This window comes from Pteropus alecto, unplaced genomic scaffold, assembly GCF_000325575.1.
Source record: "Pteropus alecto unplaced genomic scaffold, ASM32557v1 scaffold63, whole genome shotgun sequence".
NCBI classification, from domain to species: Eukaryota; Metazoa; Chordata; class Mammalia; order Chiroptera; family Pteropodidae; genus Pteropus; species Pteropus alecto.
Window position 1 is genome coordinate 6,114,388 of NW_006434897.1, and position 14,988 is coordinate 6,129,375.

The following is a 14,988-nucleotide window of genomic DNA, read 5'->3' on the forward strand; positions in this document are numbered from 1 at the left end:
ATAAACTTCTGAAAAGAGTTTTTTCATGAAAGAATTATGACCCCTTCCAAAGAACACAAAATGAGTATAAATTTGATTAGGTGAGAGGTAATTGTACTTAGCATCATGGCTATCTTTACTTGAGACAAATTTAAACTTTAATTGAAGTTTATGTGATGGCCATCTGTCAAACATTACTGGGCAAAACACCACAGCTCACTTGAAACAAGGCAAGCTAGACGATCTGCAAGCTTCTAGCAACATTAGCAAGGACTTGGCAGGGATCAGCCTTAACAGAGAATTTGATATTTATTCTTTTTTTTATCATGATGTAAATCTATATGAGTACATCTTTACACATTGATGGTGTTCCTTGGCCACACACATGTAAGTTGTTAGTTGTGAAAATACAGACAAACTGCTCTTCAGTCTTATTACATAAAGATGAAAATATGCTATGGGCAAATTAATCTCTTACTAGAAGAAGAGTTTGTTTTCTTATTATTTGAAAATGTCAAACTATGCTTAAAAGCTGTGAAGTAAATAGCAAAGATTATGTAATATGTTGCAAAGAAAAATGAGGTTCTCATATGTATTCAGTTTTTCTGTGAATAGGGAGGGATATATAGAGAGATTATTATATATACTATTATACACACACACGTGAAATTAGCACAAGAGAGTCATCATTTGGATCTATGAAGTCCTTAAACTTCAGCTTTTTGACAAGTCAATTTAGTATGAAGTATTGATTGGCAATTTAAAATAATTATTATACTTGATATTAATGAATGCATAGTAATGAAAGACATAGTTTTATATCATTGTGATTCTTGATTATAATTAGAAGCTAATTTTGAATTCGTTTAAATATTTGACCAAAATAATTAATTTTTTATTTCTTTAAAAAATGTTTGAAAGTATCTCTTTTTCTTCATAATTAATAAAATAAATTATTTCTTCAAGGTTTGTGGTAGACAATTGTAGCGGATGTTGTATTATGCCACCAAGATCCCTCTTCAGGACTAAGCCTGCCTGTTGGGATTGTTGGTGGTGATGGTTCGTTCTCAGCCTCTCTCTCCTAGGATTGTCCTCAGTTAAGGAAAGATGACCTGACCCAGGTCACACAAGTGGGTGGGGGTGGGGGTGAAGGAGGAACCCACATCCATTGACTAGTCTATGTAAGGGAGTAAAGGCTTGTTTGTCCCCTATACCTCAAGGTGGGAGAACTCTGAAGGGCCTGCTGAGCTTGAGAGCTCCCTATGGCATCATTCTTTGTTGTACCTGCCCTGCTGCTCATTTCTCCCTCTGCCTAATCCAACTGTCTTCATTCCTCTACAGGTATTTTACCTAACAGCACTCTTTAATACATTTGCTTGCATGCACGTGTCTATCTCAGTTTATTTCATGGAAAATCCACATAAGAAATCTCTTTAGATATGCTCAGAGAGGAATGATTAATACAGCATTTTAATAAACTTCGGGAATTCTTTATAACGGTTTTAATTCAACAAAATTTATTAAACACCTATGATGTTCTAGGCATTATGCTAAGCACTAAAGATATAAAGTTAAACAAAATTGAATTAGGCAAAATTGATTTCAAGGAACTCGCTGGCATAAAACACAAACAGTACAAGTGAATATAATTCAAATGAGACAAGGCCTATATTGAGAGTATGGACAAACTGCTTTTAAAGTAGTGAGAAAGGAATGCCTATCACTCTGGAGACCCATGAGGCAGAAATAACTTCACTAGGACATATGAAAGAAATAAAAAACTCAAGACTTTTAAATCTGCCTTTCTTCCCTTTCTCTCACATCCCACATCCAATCTTTCAATGAAAGTTATTACCTGTGCCTTTACATATATCTAGAATCCAGATCAGACCACATCCACTGCTTGCCTATCATCTCTTAATAGTCATAGCCTTATGACTGGTCTTCCTGCTTCCACCTGTGCCCCTTATAGTCTATTCTTAACACAACAATCAAAGGATGCCATTAAAATGGAAGTCAGATCATGAATTCCTCTGCTGAAAACATTCCAAAGTTCTCATCTCATACTAAGAATAAAAAGTGTCATACCTACAGGGCCTTTGGCCATCTCCACATTGTCCCTCCTGTACTTATCTCCATTTCTTAACCTTTCTCAGCTCATCTGGGAGTCTCATCTTATTTACTCTCTTCCGGCTACTCTGGGCAAGCTAGTCTTCCTGGCACTGACCAGCACACTCCTGCCTCAGGATATCTGTTCTTGTGCCACTTGCTGTTCCCTCTGCCTGACTCCTTACTTCCCTTCTTTCAGATTTTCTCAACTGTCAACTTTTTCCTGAGGCTTTCCTTCACCACCCTCCCCTAGTGCTGCATAGTCCCCTTTCCTGTTTTGTTTTGTTCATAGAACTTACTGCTTGCTCTGTACCTGATTATTATGTATTTTGAGTTTGCCTTTCCTCCCCAGAATATAAGCTCCATGAGGGCAAGGACCATCACATGTTTTGTTTCTGGCTTTATATCTAATACCTACAATTGTCCCCAAGGCAGAGAAAATGTTTACTAAGTATTTGTTGAACAAATGAATTTTTACAAATAACGAAGGGGTAAGAGAAGAGTGAAATCTTTTATTATGAACAATAGCTGGAAAGCATAGAAATCAAAGTATTTCTAATATAGTGTGACTAGAATAGAGAAAGTATTTGTGGTCAAAGCTGGAAACATAGGCTGGCTTTGTAAACCATGAAATATGTTTGTTATAAACTGATAAATTGTGTCCCTCCAAAATTTACATGTTGAAGTCTTAGCCTTTAGTACCTCTGAATGTGACTTTATTTGGAGATAAGGCCTTTAAAGAGGTGTTAAGTTAAAATAAGGTTTTTAGGGTGGCCCTAATCCAATATGACTGATAATCTTATTAAGTAGAGAAAATCGAACCGTGGGCAGTGATGGAGGGAAGATCTGTGGTATTCTGTTATGATAGCCCTAACAAACTAATGTAATGATATATGCCACTGTAAGGAATTTTGACTTAATCACACAAGCCACTGTAAAATGTTAAGCAGAGAGAGGTGAGATGAGACTTGAGTTTTAGGAAGATTGCATTTGTGATCATATATAAGAAGGGCTGGAAAAGGGAAAAGACCTGAGCCATAAACACCAACTGAGCAGTGTTTGCAATGACTGGGATCTACATCAAAGTGAAGAGAAGGAAGAAGTGAGTACAGAATTGGGGAAGCACCTGAGCCAAGATCATTGGGACTTACTGGTACATTTGAGGTAAGTGATATTGACATCTGACACAAAAGGGAATTTAGTAAAATGCAGACATGCAAAAGGATTCAGATAATAAAACTTACATGGATTTCAGTGGTCTCATATTTGAAAAAATTTCTCTATATGTAATCTTAAAACAGATCACAACAGCATTCATACTGCTCAAAATGTGAACAATATTCACTGGAAAAAAAGGGTCTGTAGAAAGAGCTATAGGCTATATCTCCTTCTTGGGGATAATATTAGCATATTCAATTAGCATATTAAATATTAGCATATTAAAGAATCTGAGAAGTTTTGCAATGAAGAAACCTCTTTAACTTTGGCCAAAAAAAGTATTTGCAACCTTTGATTACAGAATCCTTTTTGTGAGGCACCTTTTAACCTTTCTCTGAACAGGAATACTCTTGAAATAGTGTGGAAAATAGTGGTAATTTTGATGCACTAGAACTTTTCCAAAATAAATAGATAAGCTTTGTTTGGGTAATATGCATTTCCAATTGCAAAATTAGTTACTATCATCTTAATAATTGAATTGAAAGAATAAATTTGTTAAAGGAATGCAGTCGTTTTTTTCCCTTAAGTTAATTATTACCAGATTAAAAATAAATTCTTTTGAAAGTAGCACTAATTCTTTCATGTCCCTAACAGAAAACTACTCAGTGCCTTGAAAAAAAATATATTCTGCTGACTTAAGGGGAAAGTGTAGCTCAAATGCAGATATCTGGGAGCTGTTTTTGACCAGGTGTCTTTGACACTAGAGTAATTGCAGCCTGAATTTTCTTATATTCCATCAGCCTCCGAAACACACATGAGGTCCATTCACAATGACTCACATGCGATGCGCACGTAGGCCTTCCGGCTCTTTGTGGTGCCTGCTGAGCTCCAGGCTACACACTGGCACCAGTAATCTTCAGGACCAAAGAGTTCTTCCACTTGCTGGCGTGAAATCTCAATGCTCACTTCCCGGACAATGAGCCCTAACCAGAGAAAGAAAAGATTTAAGTCAGGGGAAGATTTGTACTAAAGAAAGACAAAATATCATACCACATTTTTTACCCCAGTGATACTTCTTGATGCCATAGATCAACATCCCAGATATTATCTCTCATCTCCTCTAATATTCCTCTGGCTCCAGTTACTTGACTCACAACTTTTTCAATCTCTTATTTGTTATTTCAAATCTTCTGGATTCATCAGAAGATGAAAGTAAAGATCTATTGCTCCACGAAATTATACCTTTCCCCATATGTCTGACTAATATCCTTCACCAAGTTATCGTCCTCTGTATGTTTAAACATGAACTTGAATTTCACATCGTCTAAGGATTCTACCTTAATTATATAAGTTGCGGGTAAGATATCCTTGTACTGTACACAGAATTACAAATCTAAATCTTCCCAGGAATATTTAGTTTACATGAACCACCTAAAACTATAATCAGATTTTACTATATCATCTAGTAATTTATAAATATGTGGTTATTTAACAACTAAATTACTTTAACAGTTGTGTTTCAGATATTAAGGCACAGTGTTTTTATTTTTTTGAAAGATATACCACCCTTAGTTAATAAACCTCTGCTGTTCTATCCAAAGAATGTATGACTTTAAGGTTTTCATGTATGATATTTTGAAAGTCCAAATGTTTCTCTATAATTGTAATGTAATCAAAATCCTGTTAAAGGTAAAGTGGACTCCAGCTAAAATGATAGAGTAATTGGAATTTGTTTCACAAGATTATGTAATCCTAAATAACAAAATTGAACTAAGAATCTGGGATTAACATTTTAAGGATATTTATCTTGAGGTATCAAAACCTACTTCAGAGATTCATTCTGCAGAATGCCTCTTTGCACTGAGTAAGAAGAATGATCTAAACAATATATGCGGGTTACTGCCAGTTCTCCTGGAGATTGAATGCACACACTTCCAGAATGGAGTGTTTATTGAGAGAACTACCTGGAGTACCTACACTTCAAGAGTAGATGAATTTGCTCTGGGCTAAGTATGAGGACAGGAAGAAAGATTAAATGTATTGCTTTGTACTGTTTATTCATTCATTCACTCATTCCTTCATTGAGCAAATACTTATTAAATATCAATTATGTAAAAGACAATGTACGAGGCACTTGGGAAATGATGAGTAAGATAGACATTGTCCTCAATGAATGAATATTATTGTGAGACACATATTAACTACAGATTATACAATTTATTATTTAATTATAATTGAGTTTAGTGCTCCAAAGGAGACCCAACTAAATATGAAAGATGCAACATGAGTTAGATTGGTTAAATTATATGGGGAGAGGGACAGGACATGTAGGAAGAAGCAGGATAGATAATGAGAAGATTGAAGATCCAAGAGAAGACATTGAAGCACTGGACACAGAGAATAAAAGCATGATATAAAATTAGAGATAAGAAAAGAACAATAGAGTCTTATAGGCTAGTGGTTCTCAATGTGGACCCCAGTCCAGCTTCAACAGCATCACCTGGAATTTGCTGGAAATGGGAATTCTTATGTCTCACTTAAGATCTGAAAAGAAAACTTTGAGAATTGTTTTAACAAACCCTTCAAGAATTCTGAGGCATGCTACAATTTTAGAATCACTATTGTATACCATGTTTAGGATTTTGAATTTCTTCCTGAGAGCCATGTGCTATCATTAAAATGTTTTAAGCAAGTAGATGATGTTATCTGATGAGAATTAAAAAAAATACATATATATGATCTGTATAAGATATAGAATTCAACTAGTTCTTCAGAGTTTATTTAGTTCTTAAAAGTTAGGATTTCTTAAAATGTCTTATCATGACTTCTTGGTATAGGTGACATGAGAGGGGTGCCATCTAGAGATCCTAAAAAAGGGTATTCCAGAACTTACCTGAAAACGTAGGAGATACTCGAATGGGTAAAGACACTCAGGGAAATAAACAGCCACCCAATAGAAGTAGGTGTTGTCCCACTAGAGAATAAACCACATTTCTTATCAAGAGGTGATGAGACTTGAGTCACAGAAAAAACTAAACCCTTGGGTTTACTTAAGAGTCTCTGAACTGGAATGAAGTCTAGGAACATGGGTTTTGTAATTCCAGGCAAGGCAAAGACATTGAAGAGGCAACTCTATTGCTAAAAGTTTATTGAGTATATTTGAAATTGTTTAAAAATTTTAAAAATTAGTAATCCTTTTATGTTTGTATAGTGATCAGCTGAAAAATAATTTTCAAGTAACTGGAATATCTTAACCCCTCACCCTTCTATAAAAAGATTAGCATATTATTTTAGTCAATGTCCAACAAATAAAATAATCTCCACAGCAAAAATCCCAACTTATTAACAAATAGTACTATTTCCCTGCCTCTTTCTGCTTAGGCCTCTCATTTTTTTCTATCTTACTGTAATTATTTTCATTTTTCTGATATTTAGCAATATATGCAAAGATGGAGCTCAACTTTCTCCCCGCTCTCCCCACCTTTCGTTTAATTCCTCTCTCTAGTTTTTAATACCTTTGCCTGTTTTACTTGTTTACATCTTCCCTTTTCATGCAGACATTTACTTACTGGAAACAAAACTCTTCCTGTAAAGTTGTAGCAATTTACAGTCACTGAAAGACTGCAGTGTATATTTCTCTAGAACTATAATGGCTCTTTCCAAAATGCAGAGCAGCAACGAATGGGCTCAGGATATTAAAACCACATAAAAAATATTTTGTGCCCCAAGATGATAACTTCAGTTTTCATCCCCTGCCTTCTTTTACTTAAAGCAATTGTAGGAAACCTAATGAAATGCTAGAGGAACTTCACTAGGGCCCCTGTATCCTTTAGCCCAAATAGGCTCATGGAAGTTTCTACTGACCACAAATCTGAAACCCTTTAAGAAGCCACAGAATGCCCCTCCAGCTACAGGAATTATTCATAGTATGATTGTCGTGAATTGTGTGGCTAAGGCTCCCTGTGAGCTCTGAAGTCAAGCACACACCGATTTTCATTGTCAATTTCACAGACGCCCCACTTGGGAAGGTATAGATTATTACAGTTGTGTACAGTTCTCCTGCTATATGCCCCAAGTTTACATTCCAACTATTGGCCAACAACACAAGAATAAGAAATAACTGAAGCATGAAGTATCTAAACACTTACAGCTTAGAATTCTGTAGAATCAGATGCATTATTCAGAGTCTGAGCTACTTGGTTACGTACCATCTTTTTATTACCATAGGTAAGTTCATTCTCTGTGACATTTTGCTCATCAAACCAAAGGCTAGTAGTGTGGGTAAAATTAGGTAATATCCTTTCTCTTTGAAAGTAAAATTTCAAATCTGCTTGAAGTCTTGAAATGGAAAAAAAACAAGCTGCCTTGAAATTTGAAATGCCAAGAGCATTACTTCCAAGGCGGGGTGCTTTGAAGAGCATTTGGAACTTGAAATTGGTTTCAGGTTATTTAAAGGTGGGGGAAAATGCTTCAGTCTATAGGATTTACTCAAATACAAATGTATATTATCCATCACATCTGATAACATCAAAGATTTACCATCATTGTTCTTCCTTTAATGGTGAAATCTCAAGGATGCATGCTGTTTGAAGTTTGCAGTGATTTGCTTTTATAATAGGATTCATTGTGGTTTAGGAGCCAGAGTGCACGAAAGTAATTAGGATGCTATACCAAGAAGTCTTATAATGAGCATGAATATGCACTTGTTAATGGAGAGATTCAAATGATTTAAAAATCCAGATGCAAGTACAACTCTCTGATTGAATTTTTGTGAGGCTATCCATGATTATGGCAATAAAATCTGGTAATTGACATTTATACCTTATCTTTAGCATAATTTTAATTTCAGGCACCACAAAGTGTTTTTCTAGAGATTATTATAAAGCTTTCACAAATAGATGATGACTCCTGTTGTATAATAATTGAAAATAAGATCCATATTCCCCTAGAAATGTAATCTGTAATGCCGTTGACAAATATGAAAGGTCCACTAATGTCAAAAATTATGTTAAGTAGCAGAAATGTAAAGATGGATCAAACAATGTTGAATAAAAGTAATCGATTGTTTGGGAAATTCTAAAAATCCCATGAAGAAAGCTGTAGTGAAATAGCATCAGAGGGAAAGATCAAGAGAAACATGGAAGATGGGATATTTGAGTTTGAAGCTGTAGCATGGTTTGGGTTTAAAATTTTAGAGAGATATCAGAGACACTTCAGGAGGACAGAAAAGCATGAAGCCAAAGGGCAGAGATGAAAAAGCATGGAGCACTACAGGGGAGAGTAGTTTACATAAAACAATAGAATTAGATAGACAAGAGATTCTTGGAGAGACTTGAATGGCCGCTAAAGAAGTTTGCTGTGTGGAGCAGGGAGCCTATGAAAATTGTAAATTGGTGAAATGACATTTTAAAAAATGACATTTGCTTTAGGAAGATTAATCTGTCTCTGCTAGTAAACAAGACTAATCTGATTTATTTTAATGGAATTTTAATAATTTTAATTTTAATTATTATTATAAAATTTGTTTTCATATTTATGATCTTACATCAAGTCATTAATCATAAGTGTTAAGAGCAATATTCTTGACCCTCTGAAAACACTGACAATGAAAACTGGGCACATATACTGAAAATAATAATTACTCATACTGTTGGGCTTTAATTTTGTACGTATCCCAGGTAGTAAGAGTAATCACCTCTGGAGTGATTATCACCTATAATAGTTCACATACAGTATATTGGGGACAGTTATTTGTTATCTTAAAAGCAATATAGTTCATATTCTTAAGAAAACTTTTAACCCAAACTATAAAGTTTCTTTTAAAAAAATAATTCAACTCATCCAGGACAATTATTATTACAACCGGGGGACTAGACAAATATTCGTCCATACATAGCAACCTAGTGATTTATTAAGATAATAAAATAAATTTCTGCTCTGTATTCACTATCTGACTTTTGGAAGGTAATTTTGGAAAGTCAAAATTATTTTAAGAATAAAACTATATTCTATTCACAAAATCACCATTGGAGCTACTGACACTGACTTTTAGGAGAGGGGAAGAGCACCCTGATTAGGTATTATATTAGGCGCATGCTCAGCTGAGAAAGACATGACTGGATTTAAAAATTTTCAGGAGCATTGGGAGAGTTAGGTCTGGGTGGGAACAGCAATCATCCAGAGCAATGCAGATATGGCTACCATATTTAGAAATGGAATTTTAACAGTGGGAGTGGGTTCTAGTGAATTGCCTTGAAGTTTCTTGTCCTTTAGCCAACTCACTCAGTATTCTACCAATATTCTAGATCTCCCACTATATTGAGGTGCAGGTAGAGTGGCACTACCCTGACATGGTGAGTAGAAGAGTCTATTTATTTTGGCAACTAAAATGCTCACACAGCTCATCCATTAGGAATCCATTAAATCCTTACTTCACAATACGGGTGAGGCCAGGACGTTAAGCAACTGAATGAAAATTATGAAGTAAGCAAGTCCAGATTAATTTGGGGCAAAATAAACAAACTTCCATATTTAAATGTAGGTTTAAAATGTCTTCTAGAATCTTCACTTTCCAACAAGGATGTGAGTTCCATCGAGATAGAGATTTTTGTTTCTTAAATGCTGTTGCTGTGGCCTAGAATAATATCTGGCATATATTGTAAGCATATAATAAACATCTGTTGAATTCATGAAAGACTATTTTCTCAGGACCCTATTACACATTTATTTAAATGACATGTGATTGAGTCTGATTATATCTTAGAGGAAAGGAATTTTCAGTCATGTACTGAAGCTGTACCTCTTACCCTAGCCAGAAAGACATCATCAAACGCAATTTAAGCTTTGAACATGTTTGGCATTCACACTAAGGATGGAGGAAAAAGGGGGAATTATCATAATGCTTTTTAGAGCCTCCAAAATTGTTTGTAATATCTAAGTAAACATAGATCAAATACTAACGAGATATTCTTCTTTTTTCTTTTTTTAAAAGACTCCAATATGCAAGAATGATTAATTCACAACAAGAAAAAATTAATTTGTGAAATTCCAAGAGATTAAAAAAATTAGCATTTCATATTTTCAAGCCAGGAGTATGTATTTTGATCTCCAGCTGAAACCCAAATTTTGAATTTTAACTTTATATATTTGTGTTCTGATATTTCAAAAATATTTCTATATATTCTGAGATCCTTGCCTCAAATCATTCTTTTACCTTTCCAAGGGGAGAAATAATTTAATAAAAACAATGCAGTCAAGTATAAAGAACCTAATTCCCCCTCGCTTTTTTTTTTTTTTTTTAATACATAGAATGTCTCTTGGCTCTTCTGTTGATTTTAGGTTACATATACTTAGTTTTTGATAAACATAAGACTTTAGGTAGAATTCCAAAAGATAATACTGCTATAGATATGCCAGTAAAATCTTATTTTTAATTCATCCTTGATAATTAATTGAGAGTATGATCTTTTGAGATGGATCTGGTTCAAATTCTGATTTTTCCAGTATGACCTTGAGATAATTCCTTTACCTCATTAAGTATCACTTTCCTCAACAGGAAAATGGGAATCGAAATCCTAACTCAATGGGTTGTTTTAAGGATTAAACAAAGTGATAGATGTAAAACTCTTAGCAGAATAAGCCCTTAATATAAGCCAACTAATATGATTTCAGGAGCTAGAATAGTTTATGCTGTGCTAGGTAGTAAATAACACCCCTTATTTCAGAGGCTTTACAAAATGAAAGCCTATTTTTCTTGATCACATAAGTCACCAAGGAAGCTGTCCTACATGAGCTTTCTTAGTGACCCAGGCTGCATCTATCTTGAATCTACATCCTCTGAACCATGGCTATTAGGGTCTCTGAGTGAGGAGAACAGAGTACAGAGAGCACACACCTGCTTTTAAATGACCTAGCTCAGCAGTGGCAACATAACTTCCCTCATAGTCTGCTGGCTAGAAGTAACCACTTGGCCCAGTGTGACCACAAGGATGCCAGGACTTGCAATATTCCTTTGTGCTAAGGAAGAAGAGGAGAAATGGTATGAGTATTAGAAGTCTTACTCCAGGACAGTTGATAAAACTACTTGAATAGGAAAACCAAAAAACTGAATTTTAAAGAAATCCCAGTGCCACTGAAATACTTATAAAATCCAATGAAATTTGGATTATTGATTTCTGTGGTACGAAAGTCTTTACTGACAGAAAGAGCTAAATGTAGATAAAAATAGAATATCAGACTAAACAGAAGTAAACCAGATTTTTGGTCTTGGCTTGGCTATCACCATGAATAACTTTGGGTAGGGCATTAATTTCTCATTTTCTTAAACTTTAAATTGATAAAAATTGTCTTTCCCAGTGTACTTCACAGAATTGTTGCGATTTCAAAAAAAAAATCTTTAAGGCAAAGTACTTTTATGAATAGATTGCATGGTTCTTTAGCTCTTTCAGGGAATACAACTTAACTACATTTTCTGGCTTCCTTTGTTTGAGAAGTGGCCACGAAAACAATTTTAGTCAAAAGAATGTGAGTGGAAGGAACATGTACCTTTTCTTACCCAAGCTATTGAAGAAGCTGGTGAGTGTCCTTGCTATCTGTCTCTTTCTGCTGGTTGGACGCAGAAGAAGTTGAGGCCTGAGAGGATGGCAGAGCCACAAGATGGAAGGAGTCTGGGTCCATTCCTGACCAAAGGGAACAAGGCTGCCCTACAACCAAGGGCACCTCCTGGGACTGTTACATGAACAGAAGTATCATTCTATCATGATTGAGCCATTCTGTCTTTGGGGGTGGTCTAATTGTTATTGCCACTTAGCATAGTACAGACTTAAATTATGTATTGTAATATATGCTTGGTAGACAGTGGGTCTTCATAAATGACTATTGGATAAATGAATGAAGAAAATACTTACAAATCTCATAATACTTTGCTTTTTTTTTTACCATGATTCAGAGCTTAGCTCCAAATTATTATTATTATTTTTTTTTGGCAATGTCTTGTTAGCTACACAGAAGAATTTCTATTAATTTTGAATTTTCAAATATCTGAATGTGAGATTATAATATTATGCTAAAATGCTACAAAACAGAGGAATTTGCTTATTATGTACCAAAATATGATTTTCAAAATGTAATGCTTGCAATATTTTTCTCTTTTCAGAAGGATAACACCTGATTCTGACTGTTGTGTGTTACTTGTCTTCATGTCCACTCTGCACTAGCATCACAAAGAAGAAGAAAGAAAAATGATTGTTTCCCACCTTGAGCTCCAATTCCCTGAGATATTTATGTAACTGTATAATACTGCCAACTGAACAAACAGCTTCAATCATGTGTCTGTTCATATCTCCAGGCAAAGTTTTGTTCTCCTTTCTTTCTTTTATAAATGTATTCCCTTCAAAGGATGCATACCCTAGTGGATAAACAATCTCCATGGGAGAACAGAAAAGCTAGCTATTTAATATGTGTGGTTCAGTGTCATGAGGTGTAAAGTCACAGTAAATAAAATTTTATGAAGATACTAATGCTAATAAAGATGATGACATTTTCATGATTAGCCATGTTTTTAGTAAAGGGAAATTAATAGATAGGACTATTCAGCCTGAAGGATACATACAACATGTTGACAAATAGAACTGGGTTTCGGCATAAAAAAGATAAGTTATATAGACAGTATACATATGCACCTAACATTACTGGGTTTATTTATACGCATATCATTCATCCAGTATTTTCTTTTTACCTACAAGTTGGAATGCATTTACTTCATACCCTATTATAAGCCCATTTAGTCACATTTCTGTCAGATCCCACTTGCATATGCAGTGTTGAATAAATCAGTGGTAAATAAATGTCCTTGGAAATATATTTAGAGATAAATAATGAACTACTGAATCTGACCGTAAATGTACATTTTTACTCTCAAAATCATAAAAGAAAGATAATCTGACCTATTAAATCCATATATGGAAAAAGAGAAGTAATTATAGAGCAATAGTGTAAAAGGAGCCTGGTTTATTACTCTTGAATGGATATGCTATAGCCAAAAAGAAAGATGTTATAATAACTGTTCAAAAAATTCTACTGCAAAGGAAATACTAAATGAGGATGGAGAGTCAACCCTTCCATCATAAGTCCTTTTTGTTACAACTCCACAGGCTTGGGGCACTGGTCCAGCCCCACAGCAGGCAGAACTGCATGACACTCAGAATTCCACGCCCTCTCAGAGGTACTGCTCCCGCTGACCACAGGCACACTTTTAGTTTGTGGCAAGATGGTCTGACAAGCAGACTGCAAGGACAGTAGAGATGGAAATACAGATAAAGTACAGATGAAAATATGTTCACCTTGAAAACTAAAGGTAGGACTTTTAGGTAATAATGTACAGGGATGTGTCTATTGAAAAATGAGAAGAATACAATCACTTCTTTCTCATTAATTTTCACAACTCCCTTTACATTATACTCCAATGTCTCTCCATAATCCAATATCTGTACACTGCCTACATCTATACTTACTTAAATAATACAGATTTATGTCCCCTGCACATATCTCATAAATGTCAACCCCTTCCTATCTCCCCAAGCTCCTTTCTACTCAGCCAGTTTCAAGTTTGTTTTATGTGGGTGATCTCTTAGCAATACTTTGAAGTTCCATCCCTATTAAAAGTAAAGCAGGGTCTGGTGTCCTAAGAAGAGAAATAATGACAGTGCACAGCTATTATTTGATATGTTCTTGACTCTGAAATAAATCTCACTGCTTAAAAAAAATAGAACATATATGCCAAAGTTTTAAAAAGGCAAAAATGAAATTTAGGAGGTAAAAGAAACCACATAAAGTCTTGCCAAAGTTTTGTGTTTTACATAAAGCTGCAATTGAGACTTCACAAAGGAAATCTCTGCGCTTTTTATTTCTGGTTCAGAGGATTTACATGCTCTTTCTAATGATCTGGGCCTTCAGCACTGGGTAATGTCTCCCAGTCCTCAGTTTAGCGCTCATGCAAAATTGAAGCACTTTGGAGGCAGTTTAGTAGCTGCAAATGAATCTCAATGTGCAGGAAAAGGCATAATGGCTGTTTAGCACTTGCTAGGAGAAGCTGAGGAAATCAGGGGGAAAAATCTATTGAACTTAAGCCATCTGGGAAGCCAACTGAGAGCGACTGCATTAACAATGTGTTTACATTCCCATTGTGTTGCTAGGGCAAGCAGGATTGTGTGTGTGTGTGTGTGTGTGTGTGTTCGCGCGCGCGCACGTGCAGGAAATTACCAAATGAAGTTCTTTTAATTATGTTGGCTTGGTTTTGGCAACTACGTGGAGAAAGAAATTTCACTAGCAACATAGCTATGAGAATTTTCAGGTCTCTGTGAGACAGGACGCTGCTAGAGTGCAGAGGTTGGCAGGGAGGCTGTGGGCAGGAGGAAAACGAGTGGTACGCGGGAGCCTGGCTGAGCAGTTCGTTTTCTGTATCTGGCCCACAGTACAATGCAACAGATTGGAGGAGGCTTCAGAAAGCTGGTAGAGAACACTAGGGAATTCTTTCATTGCTTGTTACATTTCTAGTTAATGTAGAAAAATTGACCAAATGAGGGAAATTAGCCAGGTAAATGTCTTCACTTTCGGCTCCCACCAGCCCTACTCGCTGCTTCCACCATCATGGCCGTTTTTTCATGGTATTTAATTGGCTTTTTTTTTTTTTTCTTTCAGAGCAGTTATAAGTTCTCAGCAAAACTGAGAGGGAGGCACAGAGAT

At 35.4% G+C, this 14,988-nt stretch overlaps 1 protein-coding gene across 2 annotated transcripts in view; it reads right to left on the reverse strand.

Annotated features, from left to right (window-relative positions):
- Positions 1-14,988, reverse strand: part of UNC5C (unc-5 netrin receptor C) — a 326,377-nt gene that overhangs the window by 104,665 nt on the left and 206,724 nt on the right. For both annotated transcript variants that reach the window (XM_006910744.1, XM_006910743.2), the window contains exon 3: positions 4,086-4,229. In XM_006910744.1, coding sequence (XP_006910806.1) covers positions 4,086-4,229 — 144 coding nt within the window. The remainder of the gene's footprint in view (positions 1-4,085; positions 4,230-14,988) is intronic.